Source organism: Sphaeramia orbicularis, chromosome 4 (assembly GCF_902148855.1).
Source record: "Sphaeramia orbicularis chromosome 4, fSphaOr1.1, whole genome shotgun sequence".
Classification (NCBI taxonomy): domain Eukaryota; kingdom Metazoa; phylum Chordata; class Actinopteri; order Kurtiformes; family Apogonidae; genus Sphaeramia; species Sphaeramia orbicularis.
This window is the reverse complement of record NC_043960.1, coordinates 2,851,373-2,868,905: the sequence shown is the minus strand read 5'-3', so window position 1 is coordinate 2,868,905 and position 17,533 is coordinate 2,851,373. Positions and strand designations below refer to the sequence as shown.

Sequence of the window (17,533 nt, the reverse complement as noted above, 5' to 3'; positions counted from 1 at the left end):
AGGAAATATTATTAACACTGGTGAAGGTAGTCGACATGGACCACAAAGGGATCGCCAGCCCATGAAGTTCCTGAATGAAGACAACACACGGTTGGATACAGTGGAAAAAAAACACAGGATCTGGCTCTTTTTTATCCTCGACTGGTGCCCTGGACTTTTACTAAATTTCTTGGAAATCATGCAGACGTTTTTGCAGAATCCTGTCGACACATGTAACAAAAAAAAATACACTGAAAAAAAATATAAACGCACCACTTTTGTTTTTGCTCCCATTTTTCATGAGCTGAACTGACAGATCTAAAACTTTTTCTATGTACACAAAAGGCCTATTTCTCTCAAATATTGTTCATAAATTTGTCTAAATCTGTGTTAGTGAGCACTTCTCCTTTGCTGAGATAATCCATCCACCTCACAGGTGTGGCAGATCCAGATGCTGATTAGACAGCAGGATTATTGCACAGGTGTGACTTAGGCTGGCCACAATAAAAGGCCACTCTAAAATGTGCACTTTTACTGTATTGGGTGGTCCAGGGGGGTCAGAAAACCAGTCAGTATTTGGTGTGACCACCATTTTCCTCGCACAGTCTTCTTCATGAATTCTCTGAAACAGCTTTGGAGATGGCTTATGGTAGAGAAATGAACATTCAATTCACAGGCAAAAGCTCTGGTGGAGATTCCTGAAGTCACATGACCAGTGCATATTCCCTCAAAACTTGTGACATCTGTGGTATTGTGCTGTGTGATAAAACTGCACATTTTAGAGTGGCTTTTTATTGTGGCCAGCCTAAGGCACACCTGTGCAAAAATCCTGCTGTCTAATCAGCATCTTGATCTGCCACACCTGTGAGGTGGATGGATTATCTCAGCAAAGAAGAAGTGCTCACTAACACAAATTTAGACAGATTTGTGAACAATATTTGAGAGAAATAAACCTTGTGTGTACACAGAAAAAGTTTTAGATCTTTCAGTTCAGCTCATGAAAAATGGGAGCAAAAACAAAAGTCGTGCATTTATATTTTTGTTCAGTATAGATCCTGAATGGAAAGTGGAGAAGCTTTTTTGTTAAAGGGTTGCCACTACTATTTGATAATCACAAAAATGTGCTCAAAAAAACGTGTTTAAAGCTGCACGAGCAAAAATCCAAGGAAAGAAGAAGGTAAAACTAGAAATAGGAAGAAGGAGAACAACAACAACAACAAGAGGAAGAAAATGAAGAAGGAAAACAACAAGAACAACAACAACTAGAAGGACAAGAATCTTTCCGTTCTAATGGGACCTTCGTGGCCAATTCTCGGGTCCTAATTACACATTTCCTCTCAGTCCAAATCAACAGACTAAATATAAAGATAGATGATGTGATACTGTTTCCTGCTGCTGTGGGAAAATGAAGTAAACCATCGTGAGAGATGGTGAGAGCTGCCATGTAGCCTCTGTGTCGACCCACAGAGCAAGGGCGAAACGAAGCCCCGCCCCTTTCAGTTTGACCCACGAAGGACCTTATGTTGGGGAAAAAAAAAATTGTATTACAATCGACGGAAAGAGCAAAGGAATTTTTTAATGTTGTTCATCATTTACACATATGATGTTTATTGTAGAGCTGAAACAATTAATCAACTCAAAAGTGATCCCAAAAAAAATCATTCAACCACAGTTCTCCTGAATCAAAGCTTTGTTTCCTTCAGTTTTCTGCTGTTAAACATTGGTTCCACTGTTGTGTTTCACACGGACGCTTATTGTGACACACAAGGAAGCTTCAATTCAGGAAAACTGCAATAGAATATTTCCCTTCAATCAATTCGAGTCGATTAATCGAATCATGAATTTTTGCATTGGCTTCAAGCACCTAATCGATTAATCGTTTCAGCTCTAGTTTATAGAATAGAATAGAATAGAATACCCTTTATTGTCACTGTGTGTCCAATAGAATTAGACAGTGTGAATATCTGAAAGTCTATAAAAATACTGCATTTGTATTTGAATACATATTGCATTGTTATTGTAAGAACAGTGGATTATTGCGCGACTTATTGCACATAATTCACAGTTTCACAGGGTTAATGCACATAAATGGAAGTGATTGTAAGGATGCGTCGTCAGTTTAAAGGTAATTTCAAGAAAGTGTCAGTTTGTTGTAAAACTGTTGAAGTATCAGACTGAGAATACAGAAATATAAAGACTGCACACCTGGAAGTCACAGAGGTGGTAGTTGAGTGTCTGGGTTTACTATGTTCCCCTCATGACATATCACACACACACACACACACACACACACACACACACACACACACCTCGACCCTTTCAATAAACTAATCACATTAAGCAGTAAAGTCATTAGACTAAACATGGAGTCACTGAGCGGTATTTACCACATGAGGGTAAAAAGACACAATAACATATTCTCTGACATCTCACACTCATTTCATAACTAGAGCTCCTTAAAATCAAACACACCCAAACACACCATGTCCAGCTCTGTGCCTGTGGACCATGGATGTCAAATTCATTTTAGTTCAGGGGTCATATACAGTCCAATTTAACCTGAAACAGGCCAGACCAGTCAAATAATAGCATAATAACTTAGAAAAAATGACAACTCCAAATGTTTCTCTTTTGTTTTAGTGCAAAATAATTTAAATGTATGAAAATGTTTACATTTAAAAACTATCCTTTCACACAACATGTGAACAACCTGAACATCCATGAATAATCTGAAATTTCTTCAGGAAATTAAGTCGAGTTTTAATATTATTATGCCTCCGTTTATCGTTTACACATGCGCATTATATCTTACAGATCAGAGTGAATATACATAAGCATAAAAGATTTAACAGGCATCTGGAACTGAAAAATACAGCTTTTAACTTTAAGATCAAACCAACTTGTCTGGACTCAGTGACAAGTTTGACTTAATATTTTCTGTGTCATTTTTACACTTTGCCCTTTTGAGGCCGTATGTCTGACACCCCTGGGTTAGACCTTTAAATGCCCGAGTTATTCTGGAGGTCTGACACGTTTCCCAGCAGTTACCTGTTTGTTTGTTTGTTGGTTTGTTTGTTGGTTTATTGACTCCTTGGTTCGTAGTTTTGTTTTTGTGCCTGTGATTCTGAAGGGTCTCTGTCTTCAACCCAGGCCAGAGACCTGCAGCCATCGTGTCTCCAATCGCCGGGACAACCAGGGATGTTGTGGAGACGGCCTTAGACGTCGGCGGCTTCCCCATCCTCTTGAGCGACACGGCCGGACTCAGAGACAGTCCAGACCTGGTGGAGAGGGAGGGGGTCCGCCGGGCCCGGGAGAGGTAGGGGGCGATAAGATAATACAGTAGAACCTCACAGTACGAGTTCAGTTCAGTCCATGACAGAGCTGCTTTTGCAACTTACTCATTTTACAAATTAATGTTCCGTATAGAAATGAACTGAAATGTGATCAGACCATTCCAACCCCCAAAAACCGACCACAAATGCTTTAAGCATTTTTAAAACAGAAAAGTTGCAGTTAGAAAGAATATAACAGTTGTAAAAACACAAGAGAATGTAAAAGCAATAATTGATCACGACATTGCCTCAATGAGATGAACACATGAGCTGAGTGAGTGGAAGCTGTTCCTGTTGGGGGGGGGTTGGGGGGGGCTCAGGGCTGAGTAGCAGAGGCTGGTATGAAGCTCACTTGTCCTGTGGATTTCCACACATATTTTAAGACAAAAATACTCATGTAAATAAACTACTAATAAAAATTACTCAGAATGGTGCACTCTCACTGTGAGGTTCTACTGTATAGGATACGATATGATAGGACATGACAACACACAACAAGACGGGATAAGATACGATGAATGAAATCTATAATTGGAAACATGCAGAACACAAACAAATACATAAACTCATACAAATTGTATGTGTTCAAAATGGAGTTGACTGAAGCAAAAGCTTATTTATTCTTACCCAAATTCATCTGATGACAACACAGAAACTATATCAGTCTATATTAACACATGTTTATATTTATATCAGCCAATATAATAATTATCATGTGTAATTCAACATCATTATTCACTACATATGTACAATTTGCTATCATTTCTAATTATGTACACTGTTCCTTAAAATTTACACTGTATGAATATCTCAATTATGTTTTTTTATATAACCCCCGAACTATATTAGTTTATATAAATACCATGTATCAAATACAAACATGTATTCTACTACATCTATGCTACACTCCATCCACCTTCATGTTCTGCCCCAATATTCACCAGTGTCAGAATTAACAATAAGATACAAGACACAATACAATAATATTTAATAACATAAGCTTTTCCATCACCATAGTAATAGTAATATTAAAAGTAAGAAATATGACATTTTTAAAAAAATATATGTACATACATAAAGTCATTCAACAAAAACAGTAAGTACAAAAATGTAAATAAAAGAGCAAAATATGAACAGTATTTACAATAAATTTAAATTAAATTTAAATTAATAAATGCTGATGTATTGTACATGTGCTGAACATTTGTGTACAATATTCCATGTAACAAATTATCCACAAGACCATTGAATGATGTCACTGAAAACAAAGGAGGGAAGAAATAATTCACTGTATTTCCTCTTTACATTATGATATATTTCTGTAATGTCTATGGAATGTGCCGTGTTTATATTATTTCCATGCAATAGCTATAAATACAACAGCACAAACAGTCTCAGGAGGTTGCATAATGAAAAGCCTCCTGTCCTTGTGGTGGAGTATTTACCATTTAAAGTTTCATAAAGTGTGATTCATCGAATGGACGTGGAGCCATTGACTAACAGCTGCTTCCACTGTTTACGCCGATGAGGACAAACAGCTAAACAGACTTGCAGATGAATGAGCGCCCAGACACACATTATTTAACCGATTATACACAGACGCACATGATTTATCGATTATGAGGCAAATGACGCACTCTCACATCGATGATTAGACCAAGTGTTCAGTCTCTGCACTTTGTTATGTAATAGTGGAGTTAGATGGAGTTTGGTAATAACAGTAACAGCAGCTTTAAAGTAAAAAAACACATGGATCTAAAGTTCTGTCATCCATTACATTCCACTACATGTGTCCTTTAGGGGTTGATAGTACCTCAAATTAAAGGGCTCATATTTAGCTAAACCCACTTTTATTAGTCTGTGGTTCATTTATTTGTGTATTTAGACCCTAATAGTTCAAAAATGTTGAATTTGAACCCTCCAGGTGCTGCAACACTATCTTTATATTCATTCCGGCAAAAATTGAGTGGATTCCTACAAGCCGTTTCGATTCCTGCTTAATTTGTTATGTTTTATAACTAGTTACGTCACAACATTTGCACATATAAGGTCAAGACTTTCAACGAACATTTCTCTAAGTACGACATAATTTTTCGTCAGCAGCAGCGGTTGCAGTAAAAACTGAAAATATGTCCAAACTTCGAGCTGATTACCTAAAATGTTCAGTTGTTGGTTGAATGGGACAGAAAGCACGGTCAACAACCTGGAGGGGGCGGGGCCTGAAGTGGTTCATTTGCATTTAAAGGGCCAGCGCTCCAAACCACCTTTCTGGTGTCATTACTCAGAAATAGTGTTGAAGATGGACCTGTGGAGTTGAATTAATGAAGAATTCAGACCCAAGCAGAGCATTTACAGTTTATGTAGAACACATGGAAATGTTTGAAAATGAAGAATTTCATTAAAAAAAGCAAAATATCACTCCTTTAAATAATCTCTTAAAAATCCTCTTGGATTTGCGGGAAAATGCAGTGTTTTTTGAGCAAATTCTTTAGAGATTAATGGTCAAATATCGCTGGTCTACAAGTCAAATGCTTCCAGAATAAAAGTAGTGAAATTTTACCATATGTGAGTCACTGATGAAGACAAATCCAGTCCAAAATGCTGGTTGGCTGAAGTTTCCAAGATACAGTCTTAAGTCAACATGTGAAATTTGAGAATTAACAACAGAATGTGTTGAACTCCAAAGGAATATTAGTGTCAGAGCTACAGATCTACTTCAAAACACTGTCTGCACATGACAGTACATTCACTTTACAGGTTCTATCTTGTGAAAAATGTTTAAATCTATTGGATGAATGTACATAAACCAATATACATGTGTAATGACACTTGAAAACATCAGCAAACTTGCACTAGTCATTTGTTTTCCAATTCATCTTATTATAATACACAACATTTAGCACATTTAATCTCTGAGGCAGATAATTTCTAAAAAAAAAACCAAAAAAAACATTGTAGACCAGTATTATGTGACTGTCATGAAGAATATCTTGCATTACTGTAGTTTGAACCACCAACAATTTATTAAGTCATCTAAATAAGTTTAATGTAACATACAGATGAATGCAACAGTAAAATTTAGTTTAGTTCATTTCAGACACAGACATAATACAAAACATAGGACAAAAAAACAAGACAAAAAAAAAAAAAAAAAACAGAATGAAAATGAATCCAGAAACATCAGGTATAAGAGTAAAAACTAAAAGGGGACTATTTTCCTGCGCAATAAATACTTGGAAGTTTCATAAATATGTTTTTTTTCAGTTTAATACTTTTATTTAACTGGATAAAGTCCCATTAAGATCAAGAGCTCTTTTACAAGGGTGGCCTGGCTAAGACATCAACAGCACACGCCATGATGAAAAAGGTTAAAAGATCAGTGGTAGTAAATTTTTTAAAAAGGCAATAATATAGTAATAACACAGTTATAACAAAATATTTAACCCTAAAAGACACAGAATTATATTTGCAGTGACTCCCAAATGATTTTTTCTCTTCATTTAACTTTTGCTAGGTAGTTTATCACCATTATTATAATATTATCTTCTGCATTTTGCATTTTTCAGTGAAATTTGGGAATTGTCTCATATTTAATTCATTGATCATGTAGATGTTAATAAAAGCTCAGACTAAATTAGGTTAAATGAAAGCAGAAAACTGAGAAAATCATGACCCATTCAGCAAAATGTATTATTAACAGATCATAAAAACAAACGTCTACATCAGTGTTTCTCAACCGTTTTTGAACCAAGGCCCACTCACAGCAAAATTTTGGGATGGGGGGGGGGGGGGGTGTTATTCTAAAAAACACGTGACAGACCTGTATGTGGAGGATGTGGTGGTGATATAACTGTAGATTAAGCCCCCCTCACCTCCTCATTTTCCACCTGAAAACAAATTTGCCTCTATTACGCAACGGACCTCAATCCATAAGCCGTGGGAGGGGGGGTGGGGGGTATGTGCCTCTGTTATGCGTTGGAGCGTACATGGAGGCTTTATGCGGGGGTACCACCCCTGTTGAGAAACACTTTAATAGTCCAACCGCTTGTATTTTGACGTGGGGGGAATCTGCTGCATCTCCTTTTACTACTAGCCAGTGAGTCCGTGATTTGTGATTTTTTTCCCCCTCCCATCCTGTGCTCACGCCCCCCGGCTGAGAACCAGTGGTCTACATCCACTATCGTTGATCAAACTTTAATAGAATAAATATGTAGAGTATTAATGATTTTTTTTATTTGATACATACACCAGGATTTGAGGTTTCTGGTGCAGTTTCATCACACAAACACATAATAGACATGAGGAAAATGGGGTGTGACACCATCTGTTTTCCCTGAACACACAGATACACACAAACTGGAGGTTAGAAAATATACACTTTGGAAAGAGTTTATAAAAATGGTAGTTTTTGTGATTTAAAATGCTGTTGACGTGTGGATGAAAAATATTAGTTTTACAAAAATATCCACATTAGTTTGAATGAGGTGTAAAGGATTTCCTAACCAGGATCTTCTTTATTGACATTTTCTCTGCAGTGAAAACCTCTTACACATGCACACACTAAATAAAATATGTACATACAGACCCATAATAAGAACCATAACAGAGACGTATAAAAAAAATATAAAGAAATACAGAAAAATCACCTTCTAATCACTGTTACTTGGATGTCTTTGTTCATTTCAGGCTCTTTCGCAGATTTAAAGTCTAGATTAGATTAAAAAAAACATCCATGAAAGTGACTGTGAAAATTGTGCAAACGTATCATTTTCAGGTCAGATACATTCATCAGTTTGTCTTTGTTGAGGTTGAAGTTCTTTAAGTCGAGTCCGTTCTCCCCCCACTGAACAAACGGGACGCTCCGTGAATGACCAGGATGCCGCAGACATGTTTAAGTTATTTGGGTGACCTGTGGCTCCGTAGGAAGGGTGGGCACTTTGTGCTCGGTAGGGAACTTTCTGTGCAGGAGCCGGTCAGAGACTCATGACCCAGGTCACTACAGGAAGGATGTGGTGAGTACAAGCATCCGCCGCCACCACCGCCAACGCCACTGCTGCTGCTGCCTGACAGGGGGTGGTGATGGAGGGAGGACCAAGTGTGAAAAACACCTCAGTTAACTCCAGTATTCATATATAAGACCTGCAGATGTGGAGGGGCTCTGACCAAGGTCATAATAGTTTTGGATTTTTCATTATAGTTTAGTTTTATTTAGTTTGGACTTTTTTTTTCTCTAATTCAGTTCATTTTAATTCGTTTTTAGAGCAGGTTTGCTAGTGTATATTAGTTTTCATTTTTTTTCTAAATGCTTAGTTTAATTTTAGTATTAATTTTAGTTTAGTCGTCTCTTTTCTCTTCTTCTCTGTCATCATATTCAAATAAATCCCAGACAGGACTCTGCTGCTTTCTCCCAACTTTAGTCTCCATGTTTCCAGGTAGAGTGGGGACCAGAAGACGACTGGAAACCACAAGTGACGGACCGTCAACTGTCATGTGGTGCCGCGAGCTAAAATTGCTAGAGTGAAATAAATCGATTTCATATCAATCTGACATTGACAAAGACGAAAACAAAGGGAATTTTATCCATAATTTTTATACATTTTACTTTTGTAAGAACACAATACAGTTTCAATTAGTTATTATTACCTCCGCCAAGGAGGTTATGTTTTTGCCAGGGTTTGTTTGTTTGTTTGTCTGTTTGTTTGTCTGTTTGTTTGTTTGTTTGTCTGTTTGTTTGTCTGTTTGTTTGTTTGTTTGTCTGTTTGTTTGTTTGTTTGTCTGTTTGTTTGTTTGTTTGTCTGTTTGTTTGTTTGTTTGTCTGTTTGTTTGTTTGTTTGTCTGTTTGTTTGTTTGTTTGTCTGTTTGTTTGTCTGTTTGTTTGTTTGTTTGTCTGTTTGTTTGTTTGTTTGTCTGTTTGTCTGTCCATTAGTGTGCAGCATAACTCAAAAAGTTATGGACAGATTTTGATGAAATTTTCAGAGTTTATTGGAAATGGGATAAGGAAGAAATGATTAAATTTTGGTGGTGATCGGGGGTGAGGGGGCCCACGGGGGGGCCCATTTCCAACAAACCCTGAAAATTTCATCAAAATCTGTCCATAACTTTTTGAGTTATGTTGCACACTAACGGACAGACAGACAGACAGACAGACAAACAAACAAACCCTGGCAAAAACATAACCTCCTTGGCGTGGGGGGGCCCACGGGGGGGGCCACTGATCAGCCTTGGCGGAGGTCTGCGCTCTCCGAGTGCTTCTAGTTTTTTCTTTTAATTATAGGTTTTATTTATTTCAGTTAACGAAAATGTTTTTTCAATTCTAGTTTTCATCATTTCGTTAACGATAATAACCTTGGCTCTGACCCAGTCATCACTATTAGAACCTGGACCTGGTCAAAGTCACTCAGCTCCTTACGTTCCTCCTCACTCAGCTTCAACGACTAGATGTTCACTGATAAACATATGAAGAAAATCTCCAAAACAATACAAAGTAATTTAAACTGCTTTAAATTAATCAGACAGTCCAGACCTAACCAGGCCGCCCTGCTGTACATACAGGCTATGACTTTTTCACACATCTCGTACTGTGACAGTCTGGGCTCCAGTGGGCCCCACTGCCACCAAACACATCTGCTCCTGTACAAGCAACCTGTAAGAACCATGGACAAAAAAAACAGTCAGGTACCACCACTTCCAGATCCTCCAAAAATACAAGCTGCTAAGCTTCAAAAGCTTTAGTGACCTATGTTTTCTGAAGTTAATTTTCAAATGTATGAACAACTGAGCACCTGAACCACTCAGTCCATTTGTTGAGAGACAAAACAACAACAGAGTCACCAGAAGCTCCTCAAACCTAAATGACAAAATCCTGTTCTGCAGGACAACTTTCAGACAGTCATCCTTCTCCTGTCAGAGTATTAAACTGTGGAACTCACTGCCATCAGAAATAAAATCCATCTCAGAGTTTAAGATGTTTACCACCAGAACTAAAGCCTGGTTAAAGACAAAACACAACTGTTCTCATCTGGAAATATTCTGTATATTGCAGTGTTTTTCAACCTTGGGGTTGGGACCCCACATGGGGTCACCTGGAATTCAAATGAGGTCACCTGAAATTTCTAGTAATTAACCAAGATAAAAATAAAAACTTACTAATAAAAAATAAATGGTGAGTTGACAGAGACAGTCTCAATCCATAACAGACATGACAAACTGAAGCTGAAACTGCAGCACTGTGGTTCTGTTTGTGTTTCAAATGTTCATTGTGGTCAGTTTCAGATGCTGCAGCTCTTTCATAATTCATAGTTTCAGTTCTTGTTTGTTCAGTATTAATTGTCCTCCTTGTAAATCACAGCTGGACTGACTGGACATATTCTGACCAAAGAAAATCCAATTCTCTCTTTGTGCAGTAATCTACACCTGGATTTACTGCCTCTGTCCACAATAATAGACATTATATAGACTAAATGTGTCTAAAATTAACATTTATTTGCAACATATGATAGCAAACTATTACATGATCAAAAACAAATTAATTTTAACAAAAAAAAAAAAAAGTCTCTGTTTTGAATGTCTGGGGTCGCCAGAAATTTGTGATGTTAAAATGGGGTCACGAGCCAAAAAAGGTTGGAAACCACTGGTATAGTGAGTGAGTGAGTGAGTGAGTGAGTGAGTGAGTGAGTGAGTGAGTGAATGCCTCAAATATAAATGCAACACTGGATTATTGAATTGTAAGGTATGACTATTTTAAATGTATATTTTATATATTATGTTTTTATGTATGATATGATTGTTTTAAATGATGTGTATTTGATACTTGTACTGCAGTGTTGTGGAAGAGCCCATCCAGGGACTGGAGCTGAGAACTAGCATGAGCTATAAACTCTATATGCATCACATCAGCTGCAGACTTGTAACTATGTTTGACTGGATTGTCCCTGTCAAATAAATAAATAAACTTTCTGCCTAATCTATCCAACCCAGTGAAAGGACCCACTGGAATGAAATCATCTGTATTATTACCGCTGCTCCTGTCAGTGGACACAGTGTTATGTCTGATCGGTGTAAAATGCTGTTTTCAAAGCTGCTGGTCCTGGTTTTCCTTCAGGGTGGAACAGGCGGATCTGACTCTGGTGGTCGTGGACGGTTCTCATCTTCCTCCTGATGATGGAGAGGCTGCAGTCTTCCTCCAGGACCACCTCAGTGGGGTCCTTCCCACTCAGGACCAGTCACACACAGGTATTGAACATTCTCTGCTTCTCCTTCTGATGGACAGTTTACTGTTGTATTTTTAGTCAGTTCACATCCGTCCATCCATTGTCTGTAAACAATTTTTCAAGAATGTTCTTCTCCGAAACAGTCAGTCAGAATGACTTAATATTTGTTGTGGAACATCTTTGGTGTCTTTAGATGCTCCTGAAAACTCAGTGAATTCAAAGGTTATTATATTAAAACAGAGAAAACTCAAGACAAACATAATGTTTCAGTAAAATCTCTCATTAGCTGAACATAAACCCAGTGTGTCCATTCACTGTCATTGATCCAACTCCATGGGTTTTACTGGTGAATCAATGCTGCAGAAGATGACAGTGTTTCCACATTCACTACGGAACCTCTGAATGTCAACATGGGTCATATCTGATGACCATGAAAAACTGCATTGTACACCAGTTATTTACATGTATTGATAGGATTAATGCACAGGTGTCAAACATGCAGTCTGGGGGCTAAATCCGGCCCGCCAAGGGTCCAGTCTGGGCCTTGGGATGAATTTGTGACATGCAAAAATTACACTAAGATATTAATCCTTTTAGTTCAGGTTCCACATTCAGTCCAATTCAATCTGAGGTGGGCAGGACCAGTCAAATACTATCATAAGAACATAGAAATAATGACAACTCCAAATTTTTCTCTTTGTAAATGTAAATATTTTCATGTATTTGCACTAAAACAAAGTATAATTTTGCAAAAAATGTGAATAACTTGAACAAATGAACAACCTGAAATGTCTTAAGAGAAGTAAGTACAATTTTAATATTCTGCCTGTTGTTAAATGTTTTGTGTGTTTGCAGATCCACTGTGATCTGTAAGTTATAATGTACATGTGGAAATGATAAACTGAGGCAGAATATTGTTAAAATTACACTGATTTTTTCAGTTTGTTCATGTTATTCACATTTTTTGAAAAGATAGTTTGCTAATGTAAACCTTTTCATAATGTAAATTTACTTTTTTTGCTCTAAATCATAGAGAAAAGTTTGGAGTTGACTATTTATTTATTTATTTATTTATTTAAATATTTATTATTACCTCCGCCAAGGAGGTTATGTTTTTGTTGGCACTGGTTTGTTTGTTTGTCTGTCCATGTGCAAGATAACTCAAAAAGTTATGGACGGATTTGGATGAAAATTTCAGGAAATGTTGATAGTGGCACAAGGAACAAATGATTAAATTTTGGTGGTGATCGGGGGGGGGTGGGGGTGACATGATTAGATATGTATCTGATTTAAGACCACATATGAAAGTGGTCTGGGTCTGATGTGCTGTTCATACTGTCATAAACTCAGATATGGGTCACATTTGGGCAGATTGGACACTTTTACCTCCAGTTTGAACGTAACGGTAGAGCCACTGAACTGTGACATTTACACACATGGTTTTCATTTCTATATTTTATGGTTTCACATGTTTTTCTTCATCTGTTTTCTGCAGACAGATGTCTTCTGGTTCTGAATAAAGTCGACCTGCTGACGGAGGAGACCAAGCAGAAGCTGGAGGCAGATCTGAGTCGGGTCCCTGGACTCCCCCCACTCTGTTTCATCTCCTGCCACACGAATGAAGGACTTCAGCACTTCCTCACTGAGCTGCACAACAGAGTCAAGACGCTGTGAGTTTCCTCAATTCACCATGTTCACTTGTCTTTAGATTTGTCATTTAAATGTACGACTCGTTCCTCTGTTCCTTCAGTGGGATCTGCTGTGCATTTACCGTAAGAACCACAACGTACAGCAGCATCTGTGGTTTGAAGAGCTTTATAATATCTGTATGCTTCCTGCTGTTATGTATCAGTCATTCTTCTTCTGATAGATCGTGTGATTGGGAACTTCCAGATGTGATTTACACATACCAGAAATACACTGTGTTAAGAAAGTTGGTCACTATAAACACTTTTGACATTTTTCAGCAAATCAAACATGATTATCTTAACCCAGTGGTTTCTAACCTTTTTTTGGCTTCTGACCCCATTTCAACATCACAAATTTCTGGTGACCCCAGACATTCAAAATGGAGAAAAAAATTTTTTGTTAAAATTTATTTGTATTTGATCATGTAATAGTTTGCTATACTATGCTGCAAATAAACGTTAATTTTAGAGGACATTTAGTCTATATAATGTCTATTATTGTGGACAGAGGCAGTAAATCCAGGTGTAGATTACTGCACAAAAGGGAGAGTTTGATTTTCCTTGGTCAGGATCTGTCCAGTCAGTCCAGCTGTGATTTACAAGGAGGACAATTAATACTGAACAAACAAGAACTGAAACTATGAATTATGAAAGAGCTGCAGCATCTGAAACTGACCACAATGAACATTTGACAGATGAACAGAACCACAGTGCTGCAGTTTCAGCTTCAGGTTGTCATGTCTGTTATGGATTGGGATTGTCTTTCTCAACTCACTATATAGTTTTTATTATTAAGCTGTTTTTGTATTTTTAACAATTACTAGATATTTCAGCTGACCCCATTTGAATTCCAGGTGACCCCTTGTGGGGTCCTGAGCCCAAGGTTGAAAAACACCGTCTTAACCCATAAAGACCTGGTGCTACTTTTGTGGCACCTCCAAAATAGTTTTTTTTTCTCTATATTTGACTTTTCTTAAGTGATTTATCATCATTTATTATAATATTATTCTGTTTTTTGTGTTTTTTCAGTGTAAATCATGTATTTTCCTATATTTGATTTAATAATAATGTAGATGTTCATAAAAGCTCAGACTAAAGTTGAGTTATTTTATCAAAACCAGAGAAAACTGAGGAAGAAGTGACTTTTTCCGCAAAGATATCAATGACTGAATGCAAAAACAAGTGTGTCCATCCACTGTCATTGATCCAACTCCATGGGTTTTACTGGTGAATCAATGTTGTAGAAGATGGCTGTGTTTCCATGGTAACTACGGAGCCTCTGAACGTCCAAATGGGTCATATCTGATGACCATGAAAAGATGACAAACTGTATTTTACACCAATTATTTACATGTGTTGATAGGATTAGTGGATCAACAGGTATTCATCAGTAGATGGTTTTAGTCGGTGGTGGATGTTTGGGTTTTTATGGGTTAACGACAGTTCATGCATTTGTGATACATTGCATAAAGACTCACTCTTTAATCACTGAACTCTGCCTGGTACTGTTCCATTCTCCAAACCCACATGCTCCCTTCTGCACATGCTCTGTTCTATCGAGGTCAAAACTTGATGTTTCAGCAAAATAATGAAACGTATCCAGGACATGACATGTTGAAACTGTCAAGAATTTATTTCTGTTTTTTTTTTTTTCTTGTGAACAATAGGCTCAACAACAACAACAACAACAACAACAACAAAAATTGCATTTGTTTGTGTCCGTCTGATGCAGCCACAACTTTTGAAACCCTAAAAAGATTTTTCCGCAAATATTTAATGATATTTGAGATTTTGTAAAATTTTAAAGGTTGTCAGAAAACATTCCCAGTACTGTATAATCAACTTGTCTTGATCAGAAGTTGTCCACTCTGTTTAATGTTAGTAACCATATATTCAGATCCTCCTGAGATCTGCTTATGACTGTTTTGTCCTCTTTAGGAGACAAGAGTTTCACAGCTTTATTTAAAAACACAAAAAAACTGTCACTGCAAAAACAAAAAATCTAATGGGTCTGAAAATATTTTTGTGTCATGCTGTTTTCACTTAAGACAATTTTATGTATAAAAAAAAAAAAAAAGCAGAAACTTGTCCTTTCTTAGGTCTCAGGAGGATGTGGTTCTTGTTTGTTTTGCTGATTCAAAGCCACATTTTTCTTCTTTTTGTCACTTTCACCCATTTAATTAGACAGAGCTTGTGTTTTATTGCCACTTTGCGCTCTGACTTCCTCTGTAGGTGTGGTGACCCTCTGTCCGGCGCCCCCACCCTGACCCAGGCCCGCCACAGGGCCCACCTGCAGCAGTGCGTGGCGGCCCTGGCTCAGTATCAGCGATACCGTGACGCAGACCTGGCTCTGGCGGCCGAGGGCGTCCGGCTGGCGCTCACCGGCCTGGGCAGGATCACCGGACGGGTCGGAGCAGAAGAGATCCTGGATATCATCTTCAAAGACTTCTGCATCGGGAAATAGTGAGACGAGCAGCGGCCCAAACATGAAAATACAGCAGTAATAATAGTACCCGGCTCAGAGAGGAAGGCTGCGGTCCCAGAGTATCAGTAAAGAAAAACAGACAAAAAGCCCCGGCGGCGTGCCAGGCTTCGAGGCACAGCAAGAGTGAAAAGAATTGAAATCCTCCCAAGACGCACAAATGTTTGTTTTCTGTTGGCGCTTTTTAACCGACTGAAATAGTTTAGCGTGATGACAGGTGCCTCAGAGGCCTCGTACGCTGGACAAGTGTTCACAGAGTTGAACTGTACTTTAAAAATAGTCATCAAAAGCCTTTGATTGGTGGATATGAGACTCTGGGGGTCAGACATTCACAGCCAGATGAAGATTTATGTTTCAGAATAAGGCCAGCTGCAGACATCTGCAAGGCCACAAACACACTGTGTTTACGCAGACGGCAGTTACATGGACAGACACCTGGAGGGATGGAAATAGCATCAGCCTTTCATTTGTCTGTAAGTCAGTAAGATGTTTCCAGAATAAAATAAAAGTAGTGACATTTTTACCATGTGTGAGTCACTGATAATGAAAAATCCAGTCCTAAATGCTGGTTGGCTGAAGTTTCCAAGATACAGTCTGGGGTCAAAATGTGAAATTTGAGAATAATGACAAAATGGGTTTTTATTCTAAGGAATATTAGTGTCAGAGCTACCAGATCTACTTCAAAACACTGTCTGCACATGACAAGACATTGACTTTACAGGTTCTAAATAGTGGAACATTTATAAATCTATTATAAAAATGTACAGAAATCTGTATATATGTGTAATAATATTTTATCATGTAGCTTGAAAACATCAGCAAACCAGCATTTTTGTCATTTGTTTTCCTATTAAAATACGTAACATTTCATACATTTACTCTCTGAGGCAGACAAGTTCTTAAAAAAACCAAACTTGTAGACCAGTGTTATCAGACAGTGTGGTCTGTACCTCACACTGCTGCTGTTTATGCCAAAAATAAATCTGATTTATTTCATGAACCTGTGTTTTCATATGAGTGGTTTGTTTTTGCTTGTGGTCACATTAGGTTTGTCAGTGTAGACTCCGATTATATTCCACCTTTATGACTTGTCTAAAATGTGATTTTTTTTTTTTTCCAGAAACACAGAATACACGATTTACCTCTTCTCAGGAAATAGTTGTGACAATGTGATTTATTCTTGATAGATAAAGTGTAACTGGGACTCAGTATATAATCATAACTACTCATAGGTTGTTGTGGGTTTTTTTTGGAATATCAACATTAAAAAAAACCAAAAAAAAAAAAAAAACATACACTAATAAAACCAAAGGGAAAAAATATTCAAACAGGAGTGGGATGCAGTGTAACTCATACACTCCTGCCCCCTTACCCCACCTTTTTCTAAGGCCACAAAGTCCCATACAAGCACCACAAATATAACTCAAAAAATATTACAAATCAAAAATAAACTGTCCAAGGTGATTACTGATGTGTAGAAACAGGAAAAACTAAAAAACAAAATACAAGAAAAACACTTAAAAAGTAAAAACAAAAAAAATACCCAGACATATGACAAATGGAAAGGACACAGGATGTAAAAGATGCAGTCCTCAAATACTCCTCAAAATTTTTGTCTTCAATTTCAAAATACATTTTCCTGAAAATATAAGTAATTACCTGCCCAGAAATATAAGTGTGGTGTAGATTATTGCAATGTAATTTTTTTGACCTTCCCTTGACTTTGCCCAGTTGTTGCATCTGTTTACAGCGGCATCGATGACTGCTGATGATGGAACAGGTCTGGAAGGGTTGTCCCATTTCATAGGGGAATGTTTCAACCCCTACCCCTTACAGCTCCAT

The 17,533-nt window shown here is 37.6% G+C and overlaps 1 protein-coding gene across 1 annotated transcript in view; it reads left to right on the top strand.

The window, feature by feature from the left end:
* The window catches only part of gtpbp3 (GTP binding protein 3, mitochondrial), a 48,562-nt gene extending 31,819 nt beyond the window's left edge, over positions 1-16,743 (top strand). The window contains exons 8-11 of the mRNA XM_030133239.1: positions 3,130-3,295; positions 11,413-11,543; positions 13,017-13,191; positions 15,442-16,743. Of these exons, the coding sequence (XP_029989099.1) occupies positions 3,130-3,295; positions 11,413-11,543; positions 13,017-13,191; positions 15,442-15,673 (704 nt within the window). The 3' untranslated portion in view covers positions 15,674-16,743. The remainder of the gene's footprint in view (positions 1-3,129; positions 3,296-11,412; positions 11,544-13,016; positions 13,192-15,441) is intronic.
* The last annotated feature ends 790 nt before the right edge of the window (positions 16,744-17,533 follow it).